General features: G+C 43.9%; 1 protein-coding gene across 1 annotated transcript in view; it reads left to right on the forward strand.

Moving 5' to 3' along the window:
- Positions 1-26,781, forward strand: part of LOC111962531 (phosphatidylinositol phosphatase PTPRQ) — a 66,882-nt gene that overhangs the window by 13,697 nt on the left and 26,404 nt on the right. Inside the window, 20 exon segments of the mRNA XM_070439800.1 lie at positions 2,944-2,963; positions 2,966-3,027; positions 3,030-3,051; positions 3,510-3,619; positions 4,231-4,452; positions 4,653-4,744; positions 4,746-4,818; positions 5,039-5,041; positions 5,130-5,291; positions 7,975-8,086; positions 9,891-9,999; positions 10,825-10,939; positions 16,457-16,526; positions 16,610-16,809; positions 17,294-17,522; positions 17,680-17,808; positions 17,904-18,050; positions 18,331-18,494; positions 24,882-25,065; positions 25,234-25,419. Coding sequence (XP_070295901.1) covers positions 2,944-2,963; positions 2,966-3,027; positions 3,030-3,051; positions 3,510-3,619; positions 4,231-4,452; positions 4,653-4,744; positions 4,746-4,818; positions 5,039-5,041; positions 5,130-5,291; positions 7,975-8,086; positions 9,891-9,999; positions 10,825-10,939; positions 16,457-16,526; positions 16,610-16,809; positions 17,294-17,522; positions 17,680-17,808; positions 17,904-18,050; positions 18,331-18,494; positions 24,882-25,065; positions 25,234-25,419 — 2,411 coding nt within the window.

The raw sequence follows: 26,781 nt of genomic DNA on the forward strand, positions 1-26,781 counted from the left end.
GTCAATGCAGATAGTTAAATAGTTACCCAATAGCTACCCGGACTAACTATTTAGCAGTCTTATGGCTTGGTGTAGAAGCTGTTCAGGGTCCTGTTGGTTCCAGACTTGCTGTATCGGTACCGCCTAGTATAGAGGTCCAGGATAGCAAGGGAGCTCGGCCCCAGTGATGTACTGGGCCGTATGTACTACCCTCTGTAGCYCCCTTAGGTGGGATGCCAAGCAGTTGCCATATCAAGTGGTGATACAGCTAGTCAAGATGCTCTCAATGGTGCAGCTGTAGAACTTTTTGAGGATCTGAGTGCCCATGTCCAATCTTTCATGCCTCCTGAGGGGGAAGAAACGTTGCCGTGCCTTCTTCATGACTGTGTTGGTGTGTGTGGAGTGGGCCATGATAATTGTCAGGTCACTGACCTCCTCCCTATAAGCTGTCTCATCGTCGTCGGTGATCAGGCAGATCACACACCCCCGTTTTGAAGGTCAGCGTAGCGGATGTGTTTTTACCGACCCTCACCACCTGGGGGAATCCCGTCAGGAAGTCCAGGATCCAGTTGCGCAGGGGGGTGTTCAGTCTCAGCGTCCTGAGCTTAGTGATGAGCTTGAAGTCCATTATGGTGTTGAGCGCTGAGCTATACTCAATGAACAACATTCTCACATAGGTGTTCCTCTTGTCCAGGGGGGAGAGGGTGGTGTGGAGTGCAATAGAGATTGCATCATCTATGGATCCGTTTGTGCGGTATGCAAATTGGAGTGGGTCCAGGGTGTCTGGGATGATGGTGTGAGCCAGGATCAGTCTTTCAAAGTATTTCATGGCTACAGGGGTGATAGTCATTTAGACATGTTACCTTGGCGTTCCTGGGCACAGGGACTATGGTGGTCTTCTTGAAACATGTAGGTATTACAGACTGTGTCAGGGAGAGTTTAAAAATGTCAGTGAAGACACTTGCCAGCTGGTGAGCGCATGCTCTGAATACGTGTCCTGGTAATTCGTCTGGCCCTGCGGCCTTGTGAATGCTAACCTGTTTAAAAGTCCTACTCACATTGGGTACGGAGAGTGAGATCACACAGTCATCCGGAACAGCTGGTGCTCTCGTGCATGGTTCAGTGTTGCTTGCCTCTAAGCAAGCATAGAAGGAATTTAGCTTGTCTGGTAGGCTTGCGTCACTGGGCAGCTCGTGGCTAGGTTTCCCTTTGTAATCTACGATTGTTTTCAAGCCCTGCCACATCCAACGAGCGTCAGAGGATTCAATCTACGTCCTGTATTGACGTTTTGACTGTTTGATGGCTAATCAGAGTTCATAGCGGGATTTCTTATAAGTGTCTGGATTAGTGTCCTGCTCCTTGATAGTGGCAGCTCTAGCCTTTAGCTCAGTGTGGATGTTGCCTGTAATCCATGGCTTCTGGTTGGAATATATAAGTACGGTTACTGTGGGAACGATGTCGTTGATGCAGTTATTGGCGGCCTGCATACTCACAAGCCATGTCACTCATTGAGCATGTTTGGGATGCTCTGGATCGACGTGTTCCAGGTCCCGCCAATATACAGCATATTCGCACAACCATTGAAGAGGAGTGGGACAAGATTCCACAGGCCACAATCAACAGCCTGATCAACTCTATGCGAAGGAGATGTGTTGCGCTGCATGAGTCAAATGGTGGTCACACCAGATACTGACTGGTTTTCTGGTGTTTTTCATGCCCCTATAATTTTTTTAAGGTATCTGTGACCAACATATGCATATCTGTATTCCCAMTCATGTGAAATCCATAGATTAGGGCCTAATGAATTTATTTAAATTGACTGATTTCCTTATATGAACTATAACTCAGTAAAATCTTTGAAATTGTTACATTTTGCGTTTCTATTTTGTTCAGTCCATGTCCTTGTTCAGCCACGACTCCGGGAAACATAGGATATAACAGTTCTTCAGGTCCCGTTGATAGGATAGTCTCGAACGGAGCTCGTCCAGTTTTTTCTCTAGTTATTATACATTCCTGAGGGTAGATGTGGTTTATTTACTCGCCGTCGTAGTCTCATCAGGGAGAATCTCCGGGACTTGAAAGAGATTAGGGCCTGGTTTGGGATGCGCAGTACATCCACAGCTGCTGCCTCTTTGAAAAATATGTCTTCATCTAAATCGAGGTTAGTGATTGCTGTTCTGATGTCCAGAAGCTGTTTCCGGTCATAGGAAATTATGGTGGAAATATTATGTACCAAAAAAGTCAAAATCAGCGTAAAAAACACACACACAAAAGAACAGAATTGGTCAGGCGCCCGTAAGACGGCAGCTATCCATCTCTGCAGCGCCATCTCATGTGAGTTGCACACACATTATATAGATACTCGGCCGCATATCTATAGAATATGTTAATATATGTGTGTTAGGTCCAGAAGGTGTGTGTTCTGTGTGTTCCGAGGACAGTGTTCTCTAGGTTGCTACCAGGCAGGCTGGTACCACTTCTTTCTGAGGATGAGAAAGAGTCCTTCACAGACAGCCCCCCTGCGCGCACACACACACACCACACACAACACACACACACACACACACACACACACACACACACACACACACACCACCACACACACACCACACCACACACACACACACACACCACACACACACACACCACACACCACACACACACACACACACACACACACACTCACACACACCTGTCTCCCTGGCTCTGCTTAATCAGTGTGTGTGTGCATGTGCGTGTATGTTAGCTCCCAGTCCAGCGGCGAGGTGAAAGGCAATTACAAACCAAACCTCCAATCAGCAGCTGAACCTCTTCCAGGAGACATGGTGAGTCCTGCCCTCCTGGCACACTGTTCTTATTGGCTGACTAGCTGCCCTTGCTGTCTGGGTAACACTGGTTCTGTTTGTGTGTGTTTTCATGTTTGTGTGTGTGTGCGTGTGCGTGCGTCGGAGCGTGTGTGTGTAGGTCCTACATGTTTGAGGGCCTCTCCCAGGAAGCCATTGCACAGTAGATGTTATCAGCAGCAATGGAGAGAGAAGCAAGCTCCCCATGCTTCTATAGACATCAACACCAGTGAGTAATGGAGACACACAAACACACACCAGATATTTGACTGGCAGCAACTGTGAGTTATCTTGGGAGGTTCCAGCAGGAACTGAGGAATTCAGTGAAGAGGTTATGGTCAAGGTCAAGTTCAAATGCTTTTTTTTTATACACACACACACACACACACAACACACACACACACACACACACACACACACACACACACACACACACACACACACACACACACACACACACACACACACACACACCACACACACACACACACACACACACACACAACACACACAACACACACACACACACACACACACACACACAAACCTCCACAACACATCACACACACTACATATTAACCACATACAACGAACCCAGTACGATTAATTAAGATTGGTTGAGAGCGACGAGGGGAATGTTGATTGACTGATATGACAACAGATGTTCTGATTGTTGTTTCTCTCTAGTCCCAGGAGCCCCACAGGAAGTGCTGCTGGTGGAAGAGGATGTGACCTCATCAGTGTTTGTGAGCTGGGGAGCTGCCGCAGGGGGATGGAGGGGTACAAGGTAGTACACCGTCCTATCCTCTCCCTTACACTCTCCTCTCTCTCTCTCCTATTTTCTTCTCCTCTCCTTTCCTTTCCTTTCCTCTTTTCTCCATAGTTTATCATTTACATCCCCTAACAAATCATTAAAAATGGCAAATCATTAGCAACAACAGTCTCAGTTTACCCATTCATAATAAGCCCTTTACATACACACATGCACACACAAATGTACAAACACACAGTCATCACTCTCTCTCTCTCACACACTAACACACACACACATAGAATGAGTTCTTCATAAGAGGAAGCAGGACAGGTGGGTCAAGTAACACTCAAGAGAACACACTCACCTGGTGGTTGCCTAGTGATCGTCGTCAGCGCAGATTGGCTCTGGTTACCGGCCCTTTAAAGATGTATGACCCCCCACCACAGCCACCGCCAGGGAGAATGACCAAGCACAATACACACACACAGACAGACTTACTGCTTTATTCTGTCCAGATWAACAGAAATGCTGTTCGCTCTATGTCATTGATTTGGGGTTTGTCACTGCCCAAACAACATTTGATTTTGCCCAAACAACATCCAACATTTTATTTTGTCCTCTAATGTTTTGTCTGATTGTGTGTGTTCTTCTTAGCTACTGTTGTGTCCATCAGGGGACAAGTCGTCATGTCGTGAGATGGTGGTCCATAGCAACAGTCTCCAAGTTGGAGGTTTGACCCCAGGGTCAGATTATGACATTACCATCCTTAGCCTGCTGGGATCATACACCAGCCAACCTGTCATTACACAGTTGTCCACACGTAAGACACAAACACACACACACACACAAATCAACCTCTTTGTGGAAACTCTAAATGTGGCTGGCCATATCAGGGCCGTATCAGAGTTCCTAGTTGTAACCTTTGACCCTCAGATATGTGGAGAGACTGAGACAGAGCTGAGTGTGAGATGAGCCAGATGAGACGTTATACTAATGTGTGTGTGTGTGTGCTGCAGGTCTGCTGGTGTGTGTTCCCTTGCTCTCCTCCATGTCTTCCTCCATGTCTCTCCTCCAAGTCTCCCTGTGCCGTGGTGAAGTGGGACACTGCCATTGGCCAGTTTGACTTCCACAGGGTAACTGTGGGAAACCACACGCTAGTGGTTGAGGCACGGCTGTAGCTAAAACATGAGCATCAGACAAGGAGAGGCGGGGACAGCAGCCTCCCTGACCGTAACCACAGGAGTGCAACACAACTATTACTGAACAAAAATATAAATGCAACATGCAACAATTTCAATGATTTTAATGAGTTACAGTTCATATAAGTCAATTGAAACAAATTAATTAGGCCCTAATCTATGAATTTCACATGACTGGGCAGAGGCACAGCCATGGGTGGTCCTGGAAGGCATAGCCCCACCCACTTGGCAGCCAGGTCCACCGACTGGGGATCCAGGCCCAGCCAGTCAGAATGAGTTTTTCTACACAAAAAGACATATATCTCTATCTGTCCCTCCCTCCATCTCTATCCCTCTCTTTCTCTCTCAGTACAGGGCCGTGTGCGAGGTGTGTGTGTGGTGAGTGTGTCTGCTCAGAACTTCTCTCTGCGTTGGGAGCAGTCAGAGGGGTATGTGGACCAGTACCTTGTCAGCCTGCTGCCCATCCAAGGATCTGTCTCTGTCTACCACACACACAATGGACAGGTACACGTACAGGTACACACACACACACACACACACACACACACACACACACACACACACACACACACACACACACACAACACACCACACACCAAGGAAGCGATTCCACAGTAGATTGTTAATCAGCAGCAGTGGAGACGAGAAGTTAACCTGCTTCTATTAACATCAACACAAGTGAGTTATGGAGAAACATACTAGCACATACAGTGGCTTGCGAAAGTATTTACCCCCTTGGCATTTTCCCCTATTTTGTTGCCTTACAACCTGGAATTAAAATAGATTTTTGGGGGGTTTGTATCATTTGATTTACACAACATGCCTACCACTTTGAAGATGCAAAATATTTTTTTATTGTGAAACAAACAAAAAAACAGAAAACTTGAGCGTGCATAACTATTCACCCCCCCAAAGTCAATACTTTGTAGAGACACCTTTTGCAGCAATTGCAGCTGCAAGTCTCTTGGGGTATAAGCTTGGCACATCTAGCCACTGGAATTTTTGCCAATTCTTCATGGCAAAACTGCTCCATTTCCTTCAAGTTGGATGGGTTCTGCTGGTGTACACCAATCTTTAAGTCATACCACATATTCTCAATTGGATTAAGGTCTGGGCTTTGACTAGGCCATTCCAATATATTTAAATGTTTCCCCTTAAACCACTCAAGTGTTGCTTTAGCAGTATCCTTAGGGTCATTGTCCTGCTGGAAGGTGAACCTCCGTCCCAGTCTCAAATCTCTGGAAGACTGAAACAGGTTTTCCTGTATTTAGCGGCATCCATCATTCCTTCAATTCTGACCAGTTTCCCAGTCCCTGCCGATGAAAAGCATCCCCACAGCTTGATGCTTCCACCACCATGCTTCACTGTGGGGATGGTGTTCTCGGGGTGATGACAGGTGTTGGGTTTGCACCAGATATAGTTTTTTCCTTGATGGCCAAAAAGCTCAATTTTAGTCTCATTTGACCAGAGTACCTCCTTCCATATGTTTGGGGAGTCTCCCAAATGCCTTTTGGCGAACACCAAACGTGTTTGCTTATTTTCTTCTGTAAGCAATGGCTTTTTTTATGGCCACTCTTCTGTAAAGTCCAGCTCTGTGGAGTGTACGGCTTAAAGTGGTCCTATGGACAGATTCTCCAATCTCCGCTGTGGAGCTTTGAAGCTCCTTCAGGGTTATCTTTGGTCTCTTTGTTGCCTCTCTGATTAATGCCCTCCTTGCCTGGTCCGTAAGTTTTGGTGGGCGGCCCTCTCTTGGCAGGATTGTTCTGGTACCATATTCTTAAAATGTTCAAATAATGGATTTAATGGTGCTCCGTGGGATGTTCAAAGTTTCTGATATTTTTTTTATAACCCAACCCTGATCTGTATTTCTCCACAACTTTGTCCCTAACTTGTTTGGAGAGCTCTTTGGTCTTCATGGTGCCACTTGCTTGGTGGTGCCACTTGCTTGGTGGTGCCCCTTGCTTGGTGGTGCTGCAGACTCTGTGGACTTTCAGAACAGGTGTATATCTACTGAGATCATGTGACAGATCATGTTACACTTAGAATGCACACATATGMACTTTATTTAACTAATTATGTGACTTCTGAAGGTAATTGGTTGCACCAGATCTTATTTATGGGCTTCGTAGCAAAGGGGGTGAATACATATGTACGCACCACTTTTCCGTTTATTATTTTTTTATTTTTTTATTAAAAAGTTATTTTTTCATTTCACTTCACCAATTTGGACTATTTTGTATATGTCCATTACATGAAATCCAAATCCAAATAAATGTAATCTACAAGTTGTAATGCAACAAAATAGGAAAAACGCCAAGGGGATGAATACTTTTGCAAGGCACTGTAGCTCCCCTAGACCCAAACCATTCCCAGCCCTGCTCAGCAGCCAGGTGTCAGATAACCCCCAATGTAACCTAACACACACACACACACAGGTTGAGTAATAGAGCTCATTATTTATTAGGTAGACCTCCTGAGCTAAACRCTGAATCATTTATTCAGTGAAGCTGCTCTCCCCAGAAAGAGAGAGACAGAGAGAGAGAGAGTGCCTGCATGGAGTTATGGTGGACACAATGTCCTGACTCTCTCTGACTCTAACTTGCTGACCACTAGACGACTGGGTTACTACCAGAGCTGGACTATAACTACTACTGCTGAAGCTAACCTGTTGCTACCCTGGACTAGTACTACTACTGTAACTTACCTGCTCTAACTGTTTCTACTTTACTGTGGTATGCACTGCCCTGAAACTCTTCAACTCTAACCGGCTAACCGTGGCTAACTGTTCTTGGACTGGGCTACTACTTTAGGCCTGGACTACTGCTCTAAGAACTAAGCTGCTGTAACCTGCTGTAACACTGACCTGCTGTAGCTAAACTGTTGACAGCACTGGACTGAAGAACTGCAAACTAGACCTTCATGCTAACTGCTAACTCTGGACTAAGCCCTCTAATCTAGAATCTTTCGATAATGGCTAGCACTAGACGCTAACACGGCCTCTTCCTCTCTAACCTGCTGCCTCTGACCAGCTAACTGTGCTAACTCCATCATGGGCCTCACTCTCCTCCTGCTCATCACCTACCTGGGATACACACACTCACAGGTTAGACTGGCGAACACACACACACACACACACACACACGTTTGCAACCGCATAGTTGTGTTGTGGTCATGTTCTGACCATGCGGTCTCTCATCAGGCTGATGTATCCAGTCTGAGTTCTCGAACAGCGTTTACAGTCATGGTGACTGCCGCGTCCTCCTCCAACCTCAGCCCTCCGGTCAGCCGCATTATCAACACCAACGAAACCGGTGAGACACAAACACAAACACACATACACACATACACACACGCATACACAAACACTTGAATGTGTGACAGCCAAACTGATAGTGCTCTGAGGAATCGTTGGGTCTGTTCTGCTGCTGCCCTCTGCTTTATTATCTCCCACACTGTGTGTGTGTGTGTGTGCTGTGTGTGTGTTGGTGGTGTTGTGTTGTGTGTGTGATCGTGTGTGGTGTGTGTGTGTGTGTGTGTGTGTGTGTGTGTGTGTGTGTGTGTGTGTGTGTGTGTGTGTGTGTGTGTGTGTGTGTGTGTGTGTGTGTGTGTGTGTGTGTGTGTGTGTGTGTGTGTGTGTGTGTGTGTGGTGTGTGTGTGTGTGTGTGTGCGTGCGTGCGTGCGTGCGTGCGTGTGTGTGTGTGGTAACTGTAGTCGTGCTAAGCAGGATGAATGATGCTGTAGTGAATGTCAGTGAAATGCCAGAGCTCTCACCAGAATAGAGCAAGCTGGTCACACACTCCCAGTTGGTTGACCCAATACCAAACAACAACAGTATTGCAACAAGAGTAGGGAGACCGGGGTTGGTTGTCTCACAGGTTAGTTGTCATAGTTCTAATTATTCCCAATCTAAATGGACCTGTGTAATATTTTTAAGGGTAAAATGTGTGATTTAAAAAATTAAATAAAATAATCCACTGGTCAACTCACACGCATGACAAACAATTGAGGTGAGTGATATTATGTTTTTCATAGGTGAAAGTAAAAATAAAAATCTTGGAATTTTCCTTTGGGAAATTTGAATTATGTGAGATCCATGAACAATTATGGTTTGTAGAAAAGAGAAACAGGAGAGATATTTCAGCCTATCCTTTTTCTGCCACACACACATGTGTGTGCAAACACACACTTAATACACTCACATTTACACAAAATGTCATATATTTAATTTTACAGCATAAAATGCTGAATTTTGTTAGGAATATTGTTTGATCAAAGAAAGGCTTTTCTATTTCTAAGAGTGTATGGTATGGTGCTTATTTTCTTGTTACAAATGGAATAAGCTACTAGCAACATAGTGGCAACCAACCCCAACCACCCATAGTGGCTGGTTGTCACAAGTGGACAGAGTGTGTTTGATGGTTTATAATTCCATGTTGGAATATGATATGAGGATTAAAAGGGTCCCCATTTCAACCCAAGACCTTGGACTTTCTCTTAATATTGAAAGAGTCTTTGTACGACGTCCTGGAAAGAAGGTGACCAAAACGCAGCGTGGTAAGTGTTCATTATAATTTAATAAATAACCTGAACACTGAAACAACAAAAACAACAAAGAGAGAGAAKGAAACGAAACAGTTKTGTCTGGTGCAACAACACAAAACAGAAAACAACTACCCACCACACACAGGTGGAAAAAGGCTACCTAAGTATGGTTCTCAATCAGAGACAACGATAGACAGCTGCCTCTGATTGAGAACCACACCCGGCCAAACACACAGATAAGAAAACATAGAACACCAGACATAGAATGCCCACCCCAACTCACGCCCTGACCAAACCAAAATAGAGACATAAAAAGGATCTCTAAGGTCAGGGCGTGACAGTCTTGTAAGATATACTGGTGCTGAGAAATACACAGGAGAGTAAAAAAGTGTGACAACCAACCCCGGTCACCTCCATCTTTCACAACATCCTCCCAATTTGTTGAATGGATTTACTTGTTAAGGACTTTTATGTATGGACTGGATGCTTTATGATGACATATCTAATAGAATTTCAGGAGATTTTGGTGAATATGGCTTGAACTACTTCTTCTTCTTCCTCCTCCTCCTCTAGCCCCAACATCCCCACCTACCAATCTAGAGGGAGAGAGGGTAGGCTCCAATGGGATCCTTCTGTCTTGGACCATGCCCTCTGACTCTCCCATCGACGGTTATGTGATCAGGTAAAGAGACATACTGTATGATGTAACCCCAGATTAAGGTGGACTGAGCCGTGCGTCCTCCAAAACACAACCCAGCTAAGCCGCACTGCTTCTTGACACAACGCCCACTTAACCCAGAAGCCAGCCGCACCATTGTGTCAGAGGAAACACCGTACACCTGGCAACCATGTCAGCATGCATTGCACCTGGCCCACCACAGGAATCGCTAATGCACGACAAGAACATCCCTACCGGCCAAACCCTCCCATAGCCTTAGACCACTGTGCCACTCGGGACACTTCTTGTTTTTATAAGAAATATTAATGTTGGAAATTCAAAAAAATCGAAATAGTTTGCATAGTCAACTTACACACATGTGACCACACTCACACTACATGTGGGCGTCGGCTAATGGGGAAAATGTATATGAAGTGCAACGGGTTTCCTCAAAGGTTTTTAGTAATGACAGCACATTGGAGTTTACAGTGCAGGCTTAATCTGGGTTGGGAATAACACTATAAGGGGAATAGGTTGTTGATATTCCACAATTATTTACTTCTAAATCAAATTTAAATAAAGTTGTTTTTATATCATCTGGTGTTTAAATGTAGGGCTCCCAAGTGGCGCAGCGGTCTTAGGCACTGCATCTCAGTGGTAGAGGTGTCGCTACAGACCCTGGTTCAATTCCAAGCTGTATCACAACTGGCTATGATTGGGAGTCCCATAAGGTGTCACACAATTGGCCCAGCGTCGTCTGGGTTTGGCCAGTGTAGGCCGTCATTGTAAATATTAATTTGTTCTTAACTGACTTGCCTAGTTAAATAAAGAAATGTGTTTCTATTTCAGGTACAAGGAGATGTGTCCATATCCAGATACCACCTTCAAAGAGGTGACCAAGCACCTGGATGTCCCAGAGACCCTCCTCAACCTCTTTTTACCAGGATCTACCTATAACATTAAGGTAACACTCAATCAGTACACATAAGTACACTGTAAAGCCCAATGTGCTGTCATTACTCAAAACTCTTGAGGAAACCTGTTGCACTTCATATATCTGAGTACAGTTACAGTGTAGTCATTACTCAAACCAATAGATTAACTGTGACCCTGTAGGGCAGTAGTCACCAACCGGTCGATCGCGATCTCCAAGCCATTCGTAGTCGATTACCAAACATTTCTGTATAAAATCCAACGATAAAGCTTTGCGTTCCTATTTTTATTTCTTGTTTCACGCTGTTGACAGTAGGTGCAGTGGTGATTTTAGCATGTAATTCTTGGTGGGGCAAACCCCCCAGAATTTGGGCAGATGCATGCCAGAAAAGCCACTACACAACACAACACTAAACAATACATTAGTTGCACTGTAATGGTGACAAACGGTGCCCACAAACTGTTAGGACAGCAGTCCCAACACCTTACCACTACGACACTTGGTTATCAACGGAGCCTTGTCTGGCAGCGAAACAGTTAATTCAGCCTCATTTACTGACTTTAAATAAACATAGGTGATATGGCTGACTTGCTTAAACAAATGTGGTTTCTACTGACAATTGAGATGTACAAACTATGGCATAAGGGGACGACGACAAGCGGATAAGAGGCCATCCGTAATTTCGATTAAGACATTAATAAGCAAGCCACGACGGACGTAGTCAATATAACTATTTGATTAGCACTTTGGAAATGTACAGCGACAGAATTCAGAACATGGGCTGTTCTCCCTGTTCACCAAGTCAGAACRGTAGGATAAATAAAGGGGGCATATAAGCAAACGATGAAAGCTTTTACAATATTCAACGATTACATTTCTCTAAAACATGTTATAGGCTACATGTGCACCACCAAGTCAGAACAGTAGATGAAATGAAGAAGGGAAAATATACCAAATTATAAGGATGAGGCACATGAGCTACGAACAGCTTACTACACAACATACACTTAGTATTACTTTCTTAGCTACAATATACATATCTCTGTGGCATATTACATAATTTATGCAGCACCATACAAGACATTTTTGGAGTCACATGCTGACCAGACCGGACGCATTACGTACGGGAGCGTTGCAAAATACAGTATATTTACACATACATGTTATTCTATCATTGCACCAACACTGCTTGTGCGCGTCAGCGAGTGTCTGCGTAGCCAGGCGCTAAAATAGAACTTGGTTCTATTTGTGATACTCAACGTGCTGCAAGTCCTGCCTCTCCCATCTCCTCAATGGTTTTTAGGAGCATATACCCACTTGGGTGATTGAAAGATGAACTGAGGTCCCCACTCCAGTCCAGTTGGTTGTGGTAATGCACCTTAAAGTTTGTTAACAACCGCCATATAAAGTCCAAAGAAGAAGAAGCCTGAACGAGGAGAGATTACTAGAAACGAACTCAGTTGACCATTTTATCTGTGGATTATTGTCGGAGTAGAGGACCTTGTGCATTTCAGGTAAAATAATAACCCAATGTTTATGTCCCAGGACAAATGAGCTAGCAACAGCAAGCTAGCTAGCTAAATTGCCATAAATGTTTAATGCTTTTCAACCTATCCCCAAATTAATATACTTGGTTCAGCTTTTGTTTTGATATTTCAACCTACGTATCCTGATCGCGTCTGGTGTGGGTAGACAAAATCAACTTACATGCGATGGCGCACGCGGACAAATGCGCACGTGCGGTCTGGTCAGTATGTCACCTTGTTGAGCTGTGCTCACTTGAACAGGAATGTGGCGCGGCGGTTCTTTGTGGGTAAATTCTGTCATTGAACTTTGTCATCAAAGTCTGGCATTCTCTGGATTTATGGCACTTTCAAGACAACTGGGAACTCTGAAAAAAAAACAATGTCAAATCATGATGACGTCTGTGATCTTCAGGTCGTAACTCTAGAAAGAGGCCCGAGTTGAATAACCGTTCAAATGTATTTTCCCAGTCGGAGCTCGTTTTTTCCTGAGTTCCCAGTTGTCTTGAACTCACTGAAGTCAGATTTCCCAGTTCTGAGTTAACAGTTGTTTTGAGCGTGGCAGAAATCATACTGGATTGACAGCATGGCCAATGTTGAATGTTTATCATTTTAAGCTTGGAAAAGAGACCCTTAAACCCAGAATTGGGAAAACACAACCACTCCACTGAATTTCTCTTCATTATTTCTCTTCATATGACAAGGATTGAAAAGCATTTGCCAGTAGATTGTTGACTTGATTCATGATGATGACTGCTAGCTTGCTAGATAAGTTACTGTAGATATAACGTGATTTTACTTCACTTTATCTGTGGACAATGACCTTGAGCCTTCATGGATGGGCACTTCTAATGTAACTCGATGGCAGAACCCAAAGGGCTACACTTTTTTAGGTCTAACCCTTAGACTTGGCGGTGACGTAGTGTCCCCATGAGTGACAAAACACTGAGCCAATCACGGTGCAACGCTCCGTATTTTCTGCTGGCTTGCCCCACCACCACCACAGAAAGCACTGAGCTAGGCTGAAACTGCCTTACTCAAGAAAACAAAAAAGAGACCATGTTTGTATGCCACCTTATTAACTCAATGATATCTTTTTTTTTATTTTTACATTGTTTGCAAACTGATATGTGACATGTATTAATGCCAAAATAACATGCAAAACAGTCAAGCTAAAAATAATTATAAATTGGGTGGTTCGAGCCCTGAATGCTGATTGGCTGACAGCCATGGTATATCAGACCGTATACCATGGGTATGACAAAACATTTATTTTTACTGCTCTAATTACGTTGGCAACCAGTTTATAATAGCAATAAGGCACCTCGGGGGTTTGTGATATATGGCCAAAATACCACTCCGTGTTGCATCGTGCATAAGAACAACCATTAGCCGTGGTATATTGGCCATATACCACACCTCCACTGGCCTTATTGCTTAATTAAATCTTTATGGCAATACATTACATATCTCATGAGGCCTAGCTTTACCCTAATGGCTGTGTGTGTGTGTATGCCTGTGTGTTCTGGGCAGATGCCTCTAGCGGGGAAACTATTCTCTTGATCTGGTTGAATAATTGATTGTGATTAAATTATTGATCATATAAACAGATCTATGGATCAGCCATGCTGTTCTTTTTCCACATATTCTTATGTCAATATGTTGTGTGTGGTCATGGTCAATAGTTTTCAGAATGCATTAATCCTTAATTACCTGTGTGTGTGTGTGTATCACATTACCAGACGTTACTTATGTGTACTGTATAAGCACACCCAGCAGTACTGAGTGAGCTATGTGCTACTTTGTCCCGCTCCTCATTCAATCTCTATCCGTTGTTTCCTTTTCTTTTCCTGGATCTTTCATATTCTCTGTTCTGCCTTCTATTAATATTCTCTGTTCTGCCTTCTATTAATATTCTCTGTTCTGTCTTCTATTAATATTCTCTGTTCTGGCTTCTATTATATTCTCTGTATCTGCCTTCTATTTAATGATTCTTCGGTGTTATTCTGTCCTTCTATTAAAAGTATTCTATGGTTAGTGAGGCCTTCGATTAATGGATTGCTCATTGTTCATTGCCTCTGATATGATGATTCATCTGTTCTGCCTTCGTAATTAATATTCTCTTGTTCTGCGTTCTAATTGAATATTCTCTGTTCTGCTTCTATAATATTCTCTGTTCTGCTTCTATTAATATTCTCTGTTCTGCCTTCTATTAATATTCTCTGTTCTGTCTGCTTCTATTAATATCTCTGTCTGTCTTCTATTAATATTCTCTGTTCTGCTTCTATTAATACATTTCTCTGTTCTGCTTTATATTAATATTCTCTGTCTGTCTTCTATTAAATATTCCTGTCTGTCTTCTATTAATATTCTCGTGTTCTGCCTCTATTAATATTCCTCTGTTCTGTCTTCTATTAATATTCTCTGTTCTGCTCATATTAATATTCGTCTGTTCTGTCTTCTATATATTTCTGCTCTTTCTGTCTTCTATTAATTAAATTGCGTTCTGTCTTCTATTAATATTCTCTGTTCTATTTTCATACTATGTAGCCATTTCATTGTCTTATTAGAGTCAGAACCTCACTTAACATCTCATCTAAAGGTACTCTCTACAGCAGGTGGGCAATACTAGGCCGCGAGCCATTCAATCCGCCGTGCAGAGGTTTGATAAAACCCCTTATTATTTTTTTTTTTCTTTAAGGGAAATTATATTTTGGGTTTAAAAAACACTCCAGGCCACTCTTGAACGCTAAAATTAGATTGAGAGGATGTAGAAATTATAATGGATTCATATATTTTCAAATACCTGCCCTTTTTCTGGCCCGCTAATATTGATTTAGACAAAAAAAAATGGTACACAAATTATCTGTGTGGTCCTCCGTTGAATTTTGAAATCCCAGATGTGGCCTTGAGACAAAAAGTTTGCCCTCCCCTGCTGTCACGGTAGTTACCCATTATATGATGCAAAACTTGTCATACTGGCTGTATTTTTAACTAGGCAAGTCAGTTAAGAATAAATTATTCTTTACAATGACGGCCTACCCTGGCCAAACTTAACGACGCTGGGCAATTGTGCGCGCCCTTTGGACTCCCAGTCATGAGTTGTGATATAGCCTGGAATTGAACAAGGGTCTGGTAGTGAACACCTCTAGCACTGAGAGATGCAGTGTCTTAGACTGCGGCGCCACCAGGAAGCCCCTCTAAATGTATGCCTGATTGAACAGGATACTTCAGATGCACATGAAATGACCCCGGGAATCGCTCAGAGATGCAAACAAATTATATACATTAAAAATGGGTGAATATTCTTTAAGACTATATTTCCTTAATATGACCCCATCTGGCCTCCCAACACCACAGCAGCATCATATGTGTCTCCCTTCCAGGATGATTAGTGCTATCTGGGATCCTTGGATGTCCTACCCTAAACCCTAACATTAACCCATACCTTTACCATTTTACTTTTCTACTTCAATGGGGTAGGGACTTCCAAAGGATCCCGGATAGCATGGGCCATCCAGGGATTGACCAGGCCCAACCCTGCTGCTTCAAAGACAAACTAGCAGTGGGATGCTATGGCTATGTGTGTGTGTACCTGCCGCCTGGTGTTGTGTGGCTGTTGCACATAGTAAACGTTCCTGACCGCTGGTAGAGATTAACATGGGGAGATCTGATGACTGAATCTTGAATTAGTAATAATGAGTAATATCTCTCTCTCTCTCTTCTCTCTCTCTCTCTCTCTCTTCTCTCTCTTCTCTCTCTCTCTCTTCTCTCTCTCTCCTCTTTCTCTCTCTCTCTCTTCTCTCTCTCTCATCTCTCTCTTTCTCTTCTCTCTCTCTCTTCTCTTCTCTTCTTCTCTCTCCTCTTCCTCTCTCTCTTCTCCTCTCTCTCTCTCCTCTTCTCTCTCTCTCTCCTTTCTCTCTCTCCTCTCTCTCTCTCTCCCTCTCTCGCTCTCATCCTCTATCATACATACTATCATCATATCATTAATATATATACTATATGATATAATAATATAATCTAGGTTGCAGCAGAAAACTCTGCTGGTATTGGTCCCTATAGCAAGTCTATGTACATCAAAACTGCTGAGGCCCGTAGGTATCCAATAATAACATACAAACACAGACACACTTATACACACAGACAATGACATCAGTTTGTCTATCCCTTTCTCAAGCCCCCGGCCTGGTGACTAATCTGACAGCATTTGCTCAGAACCACACGTTCGTAGTGGTCACGTGGTTCCTGCCGCTCCGCATCAACGGTCTGATCAACAAGTTTGCGGTCAAAGCCAAACACGCTCGTACCGGTCAGACCGTCCGCATGCTGGAGCTGGATGCTGAGGAAATCATGACCGTAGCGCTACCACACTGCAACGTACGTATGTCTGTCTCTGTCTTTCTCATTCTTTCTCTGTCTGTCTAGAGATACTCTGACCATATCGGTAACAGAAGACTATCTAGTTTTAACTTTGGCCCTCTGTGACGGATGTGAGATTAGCTTTTTCAACTGGTTTTTCAACTTACAGAAAATATATTGCAGTCCAAACAGAGCAATGCTACAGGCCTCCGTTTTTTTTCTCTCCCTCTCTTTCTTTCACTCTCTCTCTCTCTATTCAACTAAATTCAAAGTGGATTCATTGGCATGGAAAAAAACATGTGTTTACAGTGCCAAAGCAAGTGAAAAAACAAAACAACATCGACAAAAACCAACAAAGCGAATTCAACAAAACGAAGACAAAAACAATCAGACATTAACAGTAAACATTAGACAGCTTTTAAAAGATTATATTATTAGCAGTTAAAAAATGTAAGCTCTGTCTTTGTGTACTTAAATACATAGTGTGTGTCTGTGTGTGTAGGATGCAGTAGAAATCCTGTCTCGTGGGACCGCAAGTCCATCAGAGGTGACAGCGTCCTCTCCTCCTGTCACCCTGTCAGCCGTCCCACCTGCCGCCACATGGGCTGTACCAATATCCGTAGGGGTGGACCAGCTGCGTCCCTACACAGCATACGTCTTCGAAGTGTCCGCTTTCACCTCCGACGGAGAGGGACAGGTAGCCTCCACCATGGTCCGCATGCCTGAGTCAGGTACACAGACACACACTCCACCTCTCTATCTCTACATATCTCTGCCCATCTCTCCATATCTCTCTCTATAACCGTCTACATCTCAATTCCTCCGTGTCTCTCTATCTATTCCTCATCTCTCTCTCTCACCATGTGAATATGTATTTGTGTGCTGCAGCCCCAGAGGACCCTCCCTACAACCTGTCGGTATGGAATGTGACGTCTAAGTCCGTCTCTGTCTCCTGGGATCCGCCAACCATTGTTACCGGACGCTTCAGCTACGTCACCCATCTCTACGGCCCTACAGGTACACACATATACAGTACATTTAAAATACTTGCTGAAGTAAAAACACTGAAGGTGGCAGATCTAACCCTAACACTGTGTGTGTGTGTGTGTCAGGGTTTATCTATGAGAACAGCACAGGGGACCTGAAGTTTGTGTACTCTGGTCTGACTCCCTACACACACTACAGAGTAGAGGTCCGGGCCAAGTCTGCTGGCCTGCTGGGGCCTGAGGCCTTTTCTGCTGTACTGACACATGCTGAGGGTAAGAATAGACGTGTCTTGAGTGATGTGCTCTACCAGTGCAGTACTTTTCCTTTCCCTATTGGTCAATGAGGTGAGTGCAGGAGTATTTTCCTACCTTGAACATCTAAACATTCTGCCTGGTTCTCTAACATTGTCTCTAAGACTGTCTGGTTCTCTCTCTCTGTGTGTGTGTGTGTGTGTGTGTGTGTGTGTGTGTGTGTGTGTGTGTGTGTGTGTGTGTGTGTGTGTGTGTGTGTGTGTGTGTGTGTGTGTGTGTGTGTGTGTGTGTGTGTGTGTAGCTCCCAGTGCGGTACAGGCTCTGCAGGCAGTAGCACTAGACTCTGTGTCGGTGGGTGTGAGTTGGAGAAGCCCTGCCCAGCCCAATGGTCTGATCACACAGTACAGACTCCTGGTTCTGTCTGACAACACACTGCTGCAGGACATCACTCTCATCGGAACACAGGTATCACTCTGTGGATCTGGTTTTACTATCCTTGTGAGGAACAGAAGTCCTCACAAGGATACCAAAACAAGTCAAATTCAGACAAGTGGAGAAAAATATATATACAGTACCAGTCAAAGGTTTGGACACACCTACTCATTCCAGGGTTTTTCTTTATTTTTACTATTTTCTACATTGTAGAATAGTAGTGAAGACATCAAAACTATGAAATAACACATGGAATCATGTAGTAACCAAAAAAGTGTTAACAAATCAAAATATATCTATGTTTGAGAATCTTCAAAGTAGCCACCCTTTGCCTTGATGACAGCTTTGCACACTCTTGGCATTCTCTCAACCAGCTTRATGAGGTAGTCACCTGGAATGCATTTCAATTAACAGGTGTGCCTTGTTAAGAGTTAATTTCTTCAWTTTCTTTCCTTTTTAATGCATTTGAGCAAATCAGTTGTGTTGTGACAAGGTAGGGGTGGTATACAGTAGATAGCCCTATTTGGTAAAAGACCAAGTCCATATTATGGCAAGAACAGCTAAAATAAGCAAAGAGAAACAACAGTCCATCAATACTTAAAGACACGAAGGTTAGTCAATCCGGAAAATCTGAAGAGCTTTGAACTTTTCTTCAAGTAAAGTCACAAAAAAAAAGAAATGACAGTCCATCATTACTTTAAGACATGAAGGTCAGTCAATACAGAAAATGTCAAGAACTTTCAAAGTTTCTTCAAGAGCAATCTCAAAAACCATCAAGCGCTATGATGAAACTGGCTCTCATGAATACCGCCACAGGAAAGGAAGACCTGGAGTTACCTCTGCTGCAGAGGGTGGACCATTTCAGATCYTCAGTGATGTGTATGCCGAGGAACTTGAAGCTTTCCACCTGCTCCACTGCGATCCCGTCGATGTGGATAGGGGCGTGCTCCCTCTGCTGTTTCCTGAAGTCCACGATCAATTCCTTTGTTTTGTCGACATTGAGTGAGAGGTTATTTTCCTGGCACCACACTCCCAGGGCCTTCACCTCCTCTCTGTAGGCTGTCTCGTAATTGTTGGTAAATCAGGCCTACTTCTGTTGTGTCATCTGAAAACTTGATTGAGTTGGAGGTGTGCGTCAAATCAAATCAAACTTTATTTGCCACATGCGCCGAATACAACAAGTGTAGACTTTACCGTGAAATGCTTACTTACAAGCCCTTGACCAACAGTGCAGTTCAAGAAGAAGAAAATATTTACCAAGTGGGCTAATAAGAAAAAGTAACACAATAAGAAAAACAATAATAAGGCTATATACAGGGGGCACCGGTACCGAGTCAGTGCAGGGGTACAGGCTAGTTGAGGTAATCTGTACATGTAGGTGGGGGCGAAGTGACTATGCATAGGTAACAAACAAACAGTGAGTAGCAGCAGTGTACAAAAGTGGGGGCGGGGTTAGTCAAAGTAAATTGTCCGGTGGCGATTTTTATGAATTGTTCAGCAATCTAATGGCTTGGGGGTAGAAGCTGTTGAGCAGCCTTTTGGTCCTAGACTTGGCGCTCCGGTACTGCTTGCCATGCMGTAGCAGAGAAAACAGTCTATAACRTGGGTGACTGGAGTCTCTGACAATTTTATGGGCTTCCCTCTGACACCACCTATTATATAGGTCCTGGATGGCAGGACGTTTGGCCCAGTGATGTACTGGGCCGTTCGCACTACCCTCTGTAGCGCCTTACGGTCAGATGCCAAGCAGTTGCCATACCAGGCAGTGATGCAACCGGTCAGGATGCTCTCGATGGTGCAGCTGTAGAACCTTTTGAGGATCTGGGGACCCATGCCAAATCTTTTCAGTCTCCTGAGGGGGAGAAGGTTTTGTCGTGCCCTCTTCACGACTGTCTTGGTATGTTTGGACCATGATTGTTTGTTGGTGATGTGGACACCAAGGAACTTGAAACTCTCGACCCGCTCCACTACAGCCCCGTCAATGTTAATGGGGCCTGTTCGGGCCGCCTTTTCCTGTAGTCCACGATCAGCTCCTTTATCTTGCTCACATTGAGGGAGAGATTGTTGTCCTGGCACCACACTGCCAGGTCTCTAACCTCCTCCCTATAGGCCATCTCATCGTTGTCAATGATCAGGCCTACCACTGTTGTGTCGTCAGCAAACTTAATGATGGTGTTGGAGTAGTGTTTGGCCACACAGTCGTGGGTGAACAGGGAGTACAGGAGGGMMCTGAGCACGCAGCCTTGTGGGGCCCCTGTGTTGKGGATCAGCGAAGTGGAGTTGTTGTTTCCTACCTTCACCACCTTGGGGTCGGCCCGTCAACAAGTCCAGGACCCAGTTGCACAGGGCGAGGTTCAGACCCAGGGCTCCAAGCTTAATGATGAGCTTGGAGGGTACTATGGTGTTGAATGCTGAACTATAGTCAATTAACAGTATTCTATATAGGTATTCCTCTTGTTCAGATGGGATAGGGCAGTGTACAGTGCGATGAGGATTGCATCGTCTGTGGAGCTATTGCGGCGGTAAGCAAATTGAGGTGGGTCTAGGGAGTCGGGTAAGGTACGGGTGATATGGTACTTAACTAGCGTCTCAAAGTGTTTCATGATGACAGAAGTAAGTGCTATAGTCATTTAGTTCAGTTACCTTTGCTTTCTTGGGTACAGGAACAATGGTAGCCATCTTGAAGCAAGTGGGAACAGCAGACTGGGATAGGGACAGACTGAATATGTCCTAAACACTCCAGCCAGATGGTCTGTGTATGCTCTGAGGACTCGGCTAGGGATGCCATCTGGGCCGGAAGACGTCGGTGTCCGCGACATGGCTGGTTTTCACTTTCTAGTCGGTGATTGTCCTTAGACCTTGCGACATATGTCTCGTGTCTGAGCCATTGAATTGCGTCTCCATTTTGTCTCTATACTGACGTTTTGCCTGTTTGATTGCCTTACYGAGGGAATAACTACACTGTTTGTATTCGGCCATATTCCCAGTCACCTTGCCATGGTTAAATGCGGTGGTTCACGCTTTCAGTTTTGCGCAAATGCTGCCATCGAGCCACGGTTTCTGGTTATGGTAGGTTTTAATAGTCACAGTGGGTACAACATCTCCTATACACTTCTTGATAAACACAGTCACCATATCCGTGTATTCGTCAATGTTATTCTCAGAGGCTACCCGGAACATATCCCAGTCCGCATGATCAAAACAATCTTGAAGCGTGGATTCCGATTGGTCAGACCAGCGTTGAATAGTCCATAGCACGGGTACTTCCTGTTTGAGTTTCTGCCTATATAGATTTGCCAAAGGGAGGGTGGGGGAGGGCCTTGTAGGCATCCTGGAAGTTGGAGTAGCAGTGGTTGAGTGTTTTAGCAGCGCGAGTAGTACAGTCAATGTGTTGATAGAACTTCTGTAGCGTTTTCCTCAAATTTTCTTTGTTAAAATCCCCAGTTACAATAAATGCAGCCTCAGGATATGTGGTTTCCAGTTTGCATAAATCCAGTGAAGTTCTTTGAGGGCTGTCGTTGTATCGGCTTGAGGGGGAATATACACGGCTGTGACTATAACCGAAGAGAATTCTCTTGGGAGGTAATACAGTCTGCATTTCATTGTGAGGTATTCTAGGTCGGGTGAACAAAATTACTTGAGTTTCTGTATGTTATCACAATCACACCATGAGTGGTGTRGTGTCTTTGGCTATGCCAGATTAATTGCTATGACATGCTATTCTATAAAATAATTTCTCCGTAATTAATATTACCTGATTYAACTAATCAGGTAAATGTAATTAACTAGAGAGGGACACCACGAAAGAATATTTATAGAGCTGTTATCTTCCGAATAAACTCTTAAAGATTTAGTAATATTTTACATCCATAGCAGTCACATTAATCGTCATTTTATTCAGTCTCATCTGAAAGTGGTAAATCCTTGGTTATCTGCAAGAATCCTGGCTAACAAGTTGAATCAGCAATACAAAATTGGGTTTAATTATTTATTTACTAAATACCTAACTAATCACACAGAAACACACATACACAATTAAATCATAACTTGATTACAAAGTGCCGTCATAAAGAAAAACGTCCCTAGCGGGCGGAATAGATATGACAGCTTGTTACACAAAGGGAAGGGGCGGGATTTTAGTGAAAGAGCGGGAGACTGGAACATAGACGAGCTGTGCTATCGTAAATACAGTATCTTATGCATTCTAAATTACCGCCCATTTGAAAAGGAAAATGCAATAAATATTTACTCTGAGCTGCGCTTCAGTAGGTTGGTGGTAGATGGAAGGCCGTCTTGCCAAACCGAGTCCTCTGTCCTTTCAAGAATGTCTCCGGTGGTCACTGGATACGTTGGAGTAGCGTCGATGTGTAGTAGACGGGATACTCTGACTGTCCTTCCTAACCTGCGTTTGTAGCAGCTGTTGCTAACTCAACGGCTAGGAGGTATCACTTCTGTAGTGAATACGAGTTCAAAGTTCATACCATTTGCAACCAAAGTCCATGCTGATGTTGGCTTAGTTCTGTAGTTATTATCTGAACCATTCTGACATCGGATCGTCATCCTAAATGTACCCGGAACAGGAAGTTATATTTTTGTCAATGGCTTTTATAGTGGAGGGAGAGGGGTGTGTCTGAAAAGTTTATAACCCATGTCTCTTCACAGGGGCGGGCCCCTGGTTGAGCAGAAGCCAAGCTTATGAAAACCCTAAAAGCTAAAATTACATTTAATCTCTTCACAAATAATTTCATATTCAAACATTTGAATTAAACAACAATTCCATGTGAATCCGATACCTCTGACGTTTAGACTTTCCACAGTAGAGTTTGTCATTCTATCATTGATGAGAATGTGTCAGAGGGCAACCGAACTGACATAATATACCTTAAGTACCACGCATATGTTCAGTTGGTCGGATTACCAGAATATAGTTCATTTCCCCCCACTTCTGATGTTCCCAGAATCTCTATGTTAACCAAGGGGTTTTCTTATGTCACATCAGTTATAGTAGGGAGAGGGAAAAGGGGGGAAAGAGGTATTTATGACTGTCATAAACCTACCCCTAGGCCAACGTCATGACAGTGGTTAATCATGAAACATACACCTCTGCCTTTCTTCTTTCCGAAGWGTTCTTTATTAATGTCTGCACGATATACAGAGACCTCAGCTGGCTGTATGGACAAAGACAGTATATCCCGAGAGAGCCATGTTTCCGTGAAACAGAGTATGTTACAATCCCTTATGTCTTTCCGGAAGGAGATTCTCGACCTAAACTCGTCTATTTTATTATCCAGAGTCTGAACATTAGCGAGTAATATACTCGGAAGTGGTGGATGTTGTCCGTGCCTCCTGAGTCGGACTAGAAGTCCACTCCGAATACCTCTGCTCCGCCGGCGATGTTTTGGAMKAGCCTCTGGAATCAGTTCAATTGCCCTGGGAGGTACGAACAAAGGATCCAATTCGGAAAAGTCGTATTCCCGGTCGTAATGCCGGTGAGTTACCACCACTCTGATATCCAAAAGTTATTTCCGGCTGTATGTAATAACACAAAACATTTCCTGGGCTAAGAATGTAAGAAATAACACACAAAAAAATAAAATACTACAAAGTTGCTTAAGAGCTAGAAGCAGAGCTGCCCTATCTGTCTGCGCCATCTTACACACCTCCAGACTGTGTAAGAGCTATTTGACCAAGAAGGAGAGTGATGGAGTGCTCCATCAGATGACCTGGCCTCCACAATCACCCAACCTCAACCCAAGTGAGATGGTTTGGGATGAGTTGGACCGCAGAGTGAAGGAAAATCAGTGCTCAGCATATGTTGGAACTCCTTCAACACTGTTAGAAAAGTATTCCAGGTGAAGCTGGTTGAGAGAATGCCAAGAGTGTGCAAAGCTGTCATCAAGGCAAATGGTGGCTACTTTGAAGAATCTGAAATGTAAAATATATTTTGATTTGTTTAACACTTTTTTGGTTACTACATGATTCCATATGTATTAATTCATAGTTTTGATGTCTTTACTATTATTCTACAATGTAAAAAAAATAGTGAAAAATCCTTGAGTGAGAAGGTGTGTCCAAACTTTTGACTGGTACTGTATATATATTTTTTAAATTTAGGAACTCYGTCGGGGTACCCCTGACCCCCGAGCAACTGCGGCCCCTCATGATGGGTTCAGATTTTTTGTGGCCCCCACCACCCCCATCAAAGTTGCCCATACCTGGTTTAGGGTTAGGGTTACAATTAGGGAAGGGTTAGAATTAGGGTTAGGGTTAGAAGCTAGGGGTTAGGTTTAMGGTTAGGGGTTAAGGTAATGCTTAGGGGTAGGTTTGAATGGAAACAAATGTTTTGGTCCCCWCAAGGATAGTAAAACAAACAATTGTGTGTGTGTGTGTGTGTGCCTGATGTTTTCATCTTATCTTCAGAACCTAAATGAGACTGATATCCATGGTGATGGAACGTTAGTGCCAGGTATCCCTGGTGACTCTCTGCGGCGTAAGAGATCAGCTGACCTCAGCCTGACCACCTCTCCGCTTGCATTCACGGTCACCCTGCCCGACCACACGGTCGTCACCGGCATGACCGTGACCACAACCAGCCGCACACACAGCGCTTCAACCCCCTCTGACCTTAATCCTAACCTTGACCACAACAATTACACTGTCCCCACAGTCACTGAGAGCCCCAGTCTGACCAGTATGGGCCCTGGGACTGGGACTGACCAGACCTCTGACTTTCCAGACTCCTCCCCTATGACCTTTGATGCTGTAACTTCAGGGACTTCTGTCCTCTCCCTGACCTCTTCAACCCCGGCCACACCCCTGCCCTGGCTCACTTCCCACTCACAGCCCGGCCAGCTCACCTCTGGCCAGCCACGCCTCTCCACCCGCTCTGTACCTGCAGTCACTGGACACCTCCAGACACTCCCCTCCACCAGGGCTGCAGCCTCCAGCACCCCGGGAGGTACTACACTCATCTCTAACCTATAACCATTTCACCTTTTAACCTCTAAACCCTTTTAAAGGTGCAATATGCAGAAATGGCTCTGCCCTTTCCTGGTTGCAAAAATTCAAATATTTCTCCTAATTTCAGTTTACATGACCAAACAAGCACTCAAAGTGTAGAGAATCATTGTACAATCTATACCGCTGTAAAATAAATTTTAAATAACCCAAAATATTGTATTTTCAGTTGTTTGAAGCTGGTGTACAGAACCGAACGTAAGACGCAAACGCGAAACTTAAGAACGGGAAGCATAGAAATATCGTGCATAGAACAGATCCAACGCGTCTTAGACTTAGGCTTTCAATACCAAAGAGAGATCTATAACTCTTACTATGTATGTTACATATTTCAGCTTTAACACTATACATATACCTCCATCACTCCAGTATCCCTGCAKATTGTAAATATGGTACTGGAACTGACTAACCCTGTATATAAATCAAATCAAATCAAAGTTTATTTGTCACGTGCGCAGAATACAACAGGTGTAGACCTTACAGTGAAATGCTTACTTACAGGCTCTAACCAATAGTGCAAAAAAGGTATTAGGGGAACAATAGGTAAGTAAAGAAATAAAACAACAGTAAAAATACTATATACAGTAGCGAGGCTATAAAAGTAGCGAGGCTACATACAGACACCGGTTAGTCAGGCTGATTGAGGTAGTATGTACATGTTGATATGGTTAAAGTGACTATGCATATATGATGAACAGAGAGTAGCAGTAGCGTAAAAGAGGGGTTGGCGGGTGGTGGAACCCAATGCAGATAGCCCGGTTAGCCAATGTGCGGGAGCACTGGTTGGTCGGCCTATTGATGTAGTATGTACATGAATGTATAGTTAAAGTGACTATACATATATGATAAACAGAGAGTAGCAATTGAGGTAGTATGTACATGTTGATATGGTTAAAGTGACTATGCATATATGATGAACAGAGAGTAGCAGTAGCGTAAAAGAGGGGTTGGCGGGTGGTGGAACCCAATGCAGATAGCCCGGTTAGCCAATGTGCGGGAGCACTGGTTGGTCGGCCTATTGATGTAGTATGTACATGAATGTATAGTTAAAGTGACTATACATATATGATAAACAGAGAGTAGCAACAGCTTAAAAGAGGGGTTGGGGGGGGCACACAATGCAAATAGTCTGGGTAGCCATTTGATTACCTGTTCAGGAGTCTTATGGCTTGGGGTAAAATCTTTTGAGAAACCTTTTTGTCCTAGACTTGGCACTCCAGTACCGCTTGCCATGCGGTAGTAGAGAGAACAGTCTATGACTGGGGTGGCTGGGGTCTTTGACAATTTTTAGGGCATTKCTCTG

This window comes from Salvelinus sp. IW2-2015, linkage group LG4q.1:29, assembly GCF_002910315.2.
Source record: "Salvelinus sp. IW2-2015 linkage group LG4q.1:29, ASM291031v2, whole genome shotgun sequence".
In the NCBI taxonomy this organism is placed as follows: domain Eukaryota; kingdom Metazoa; phylum Chordata; class Actinopteri; order Salmoniformes; family Salmonidae; genus Salvelinus; species Salvelinus sp. IW2-2015.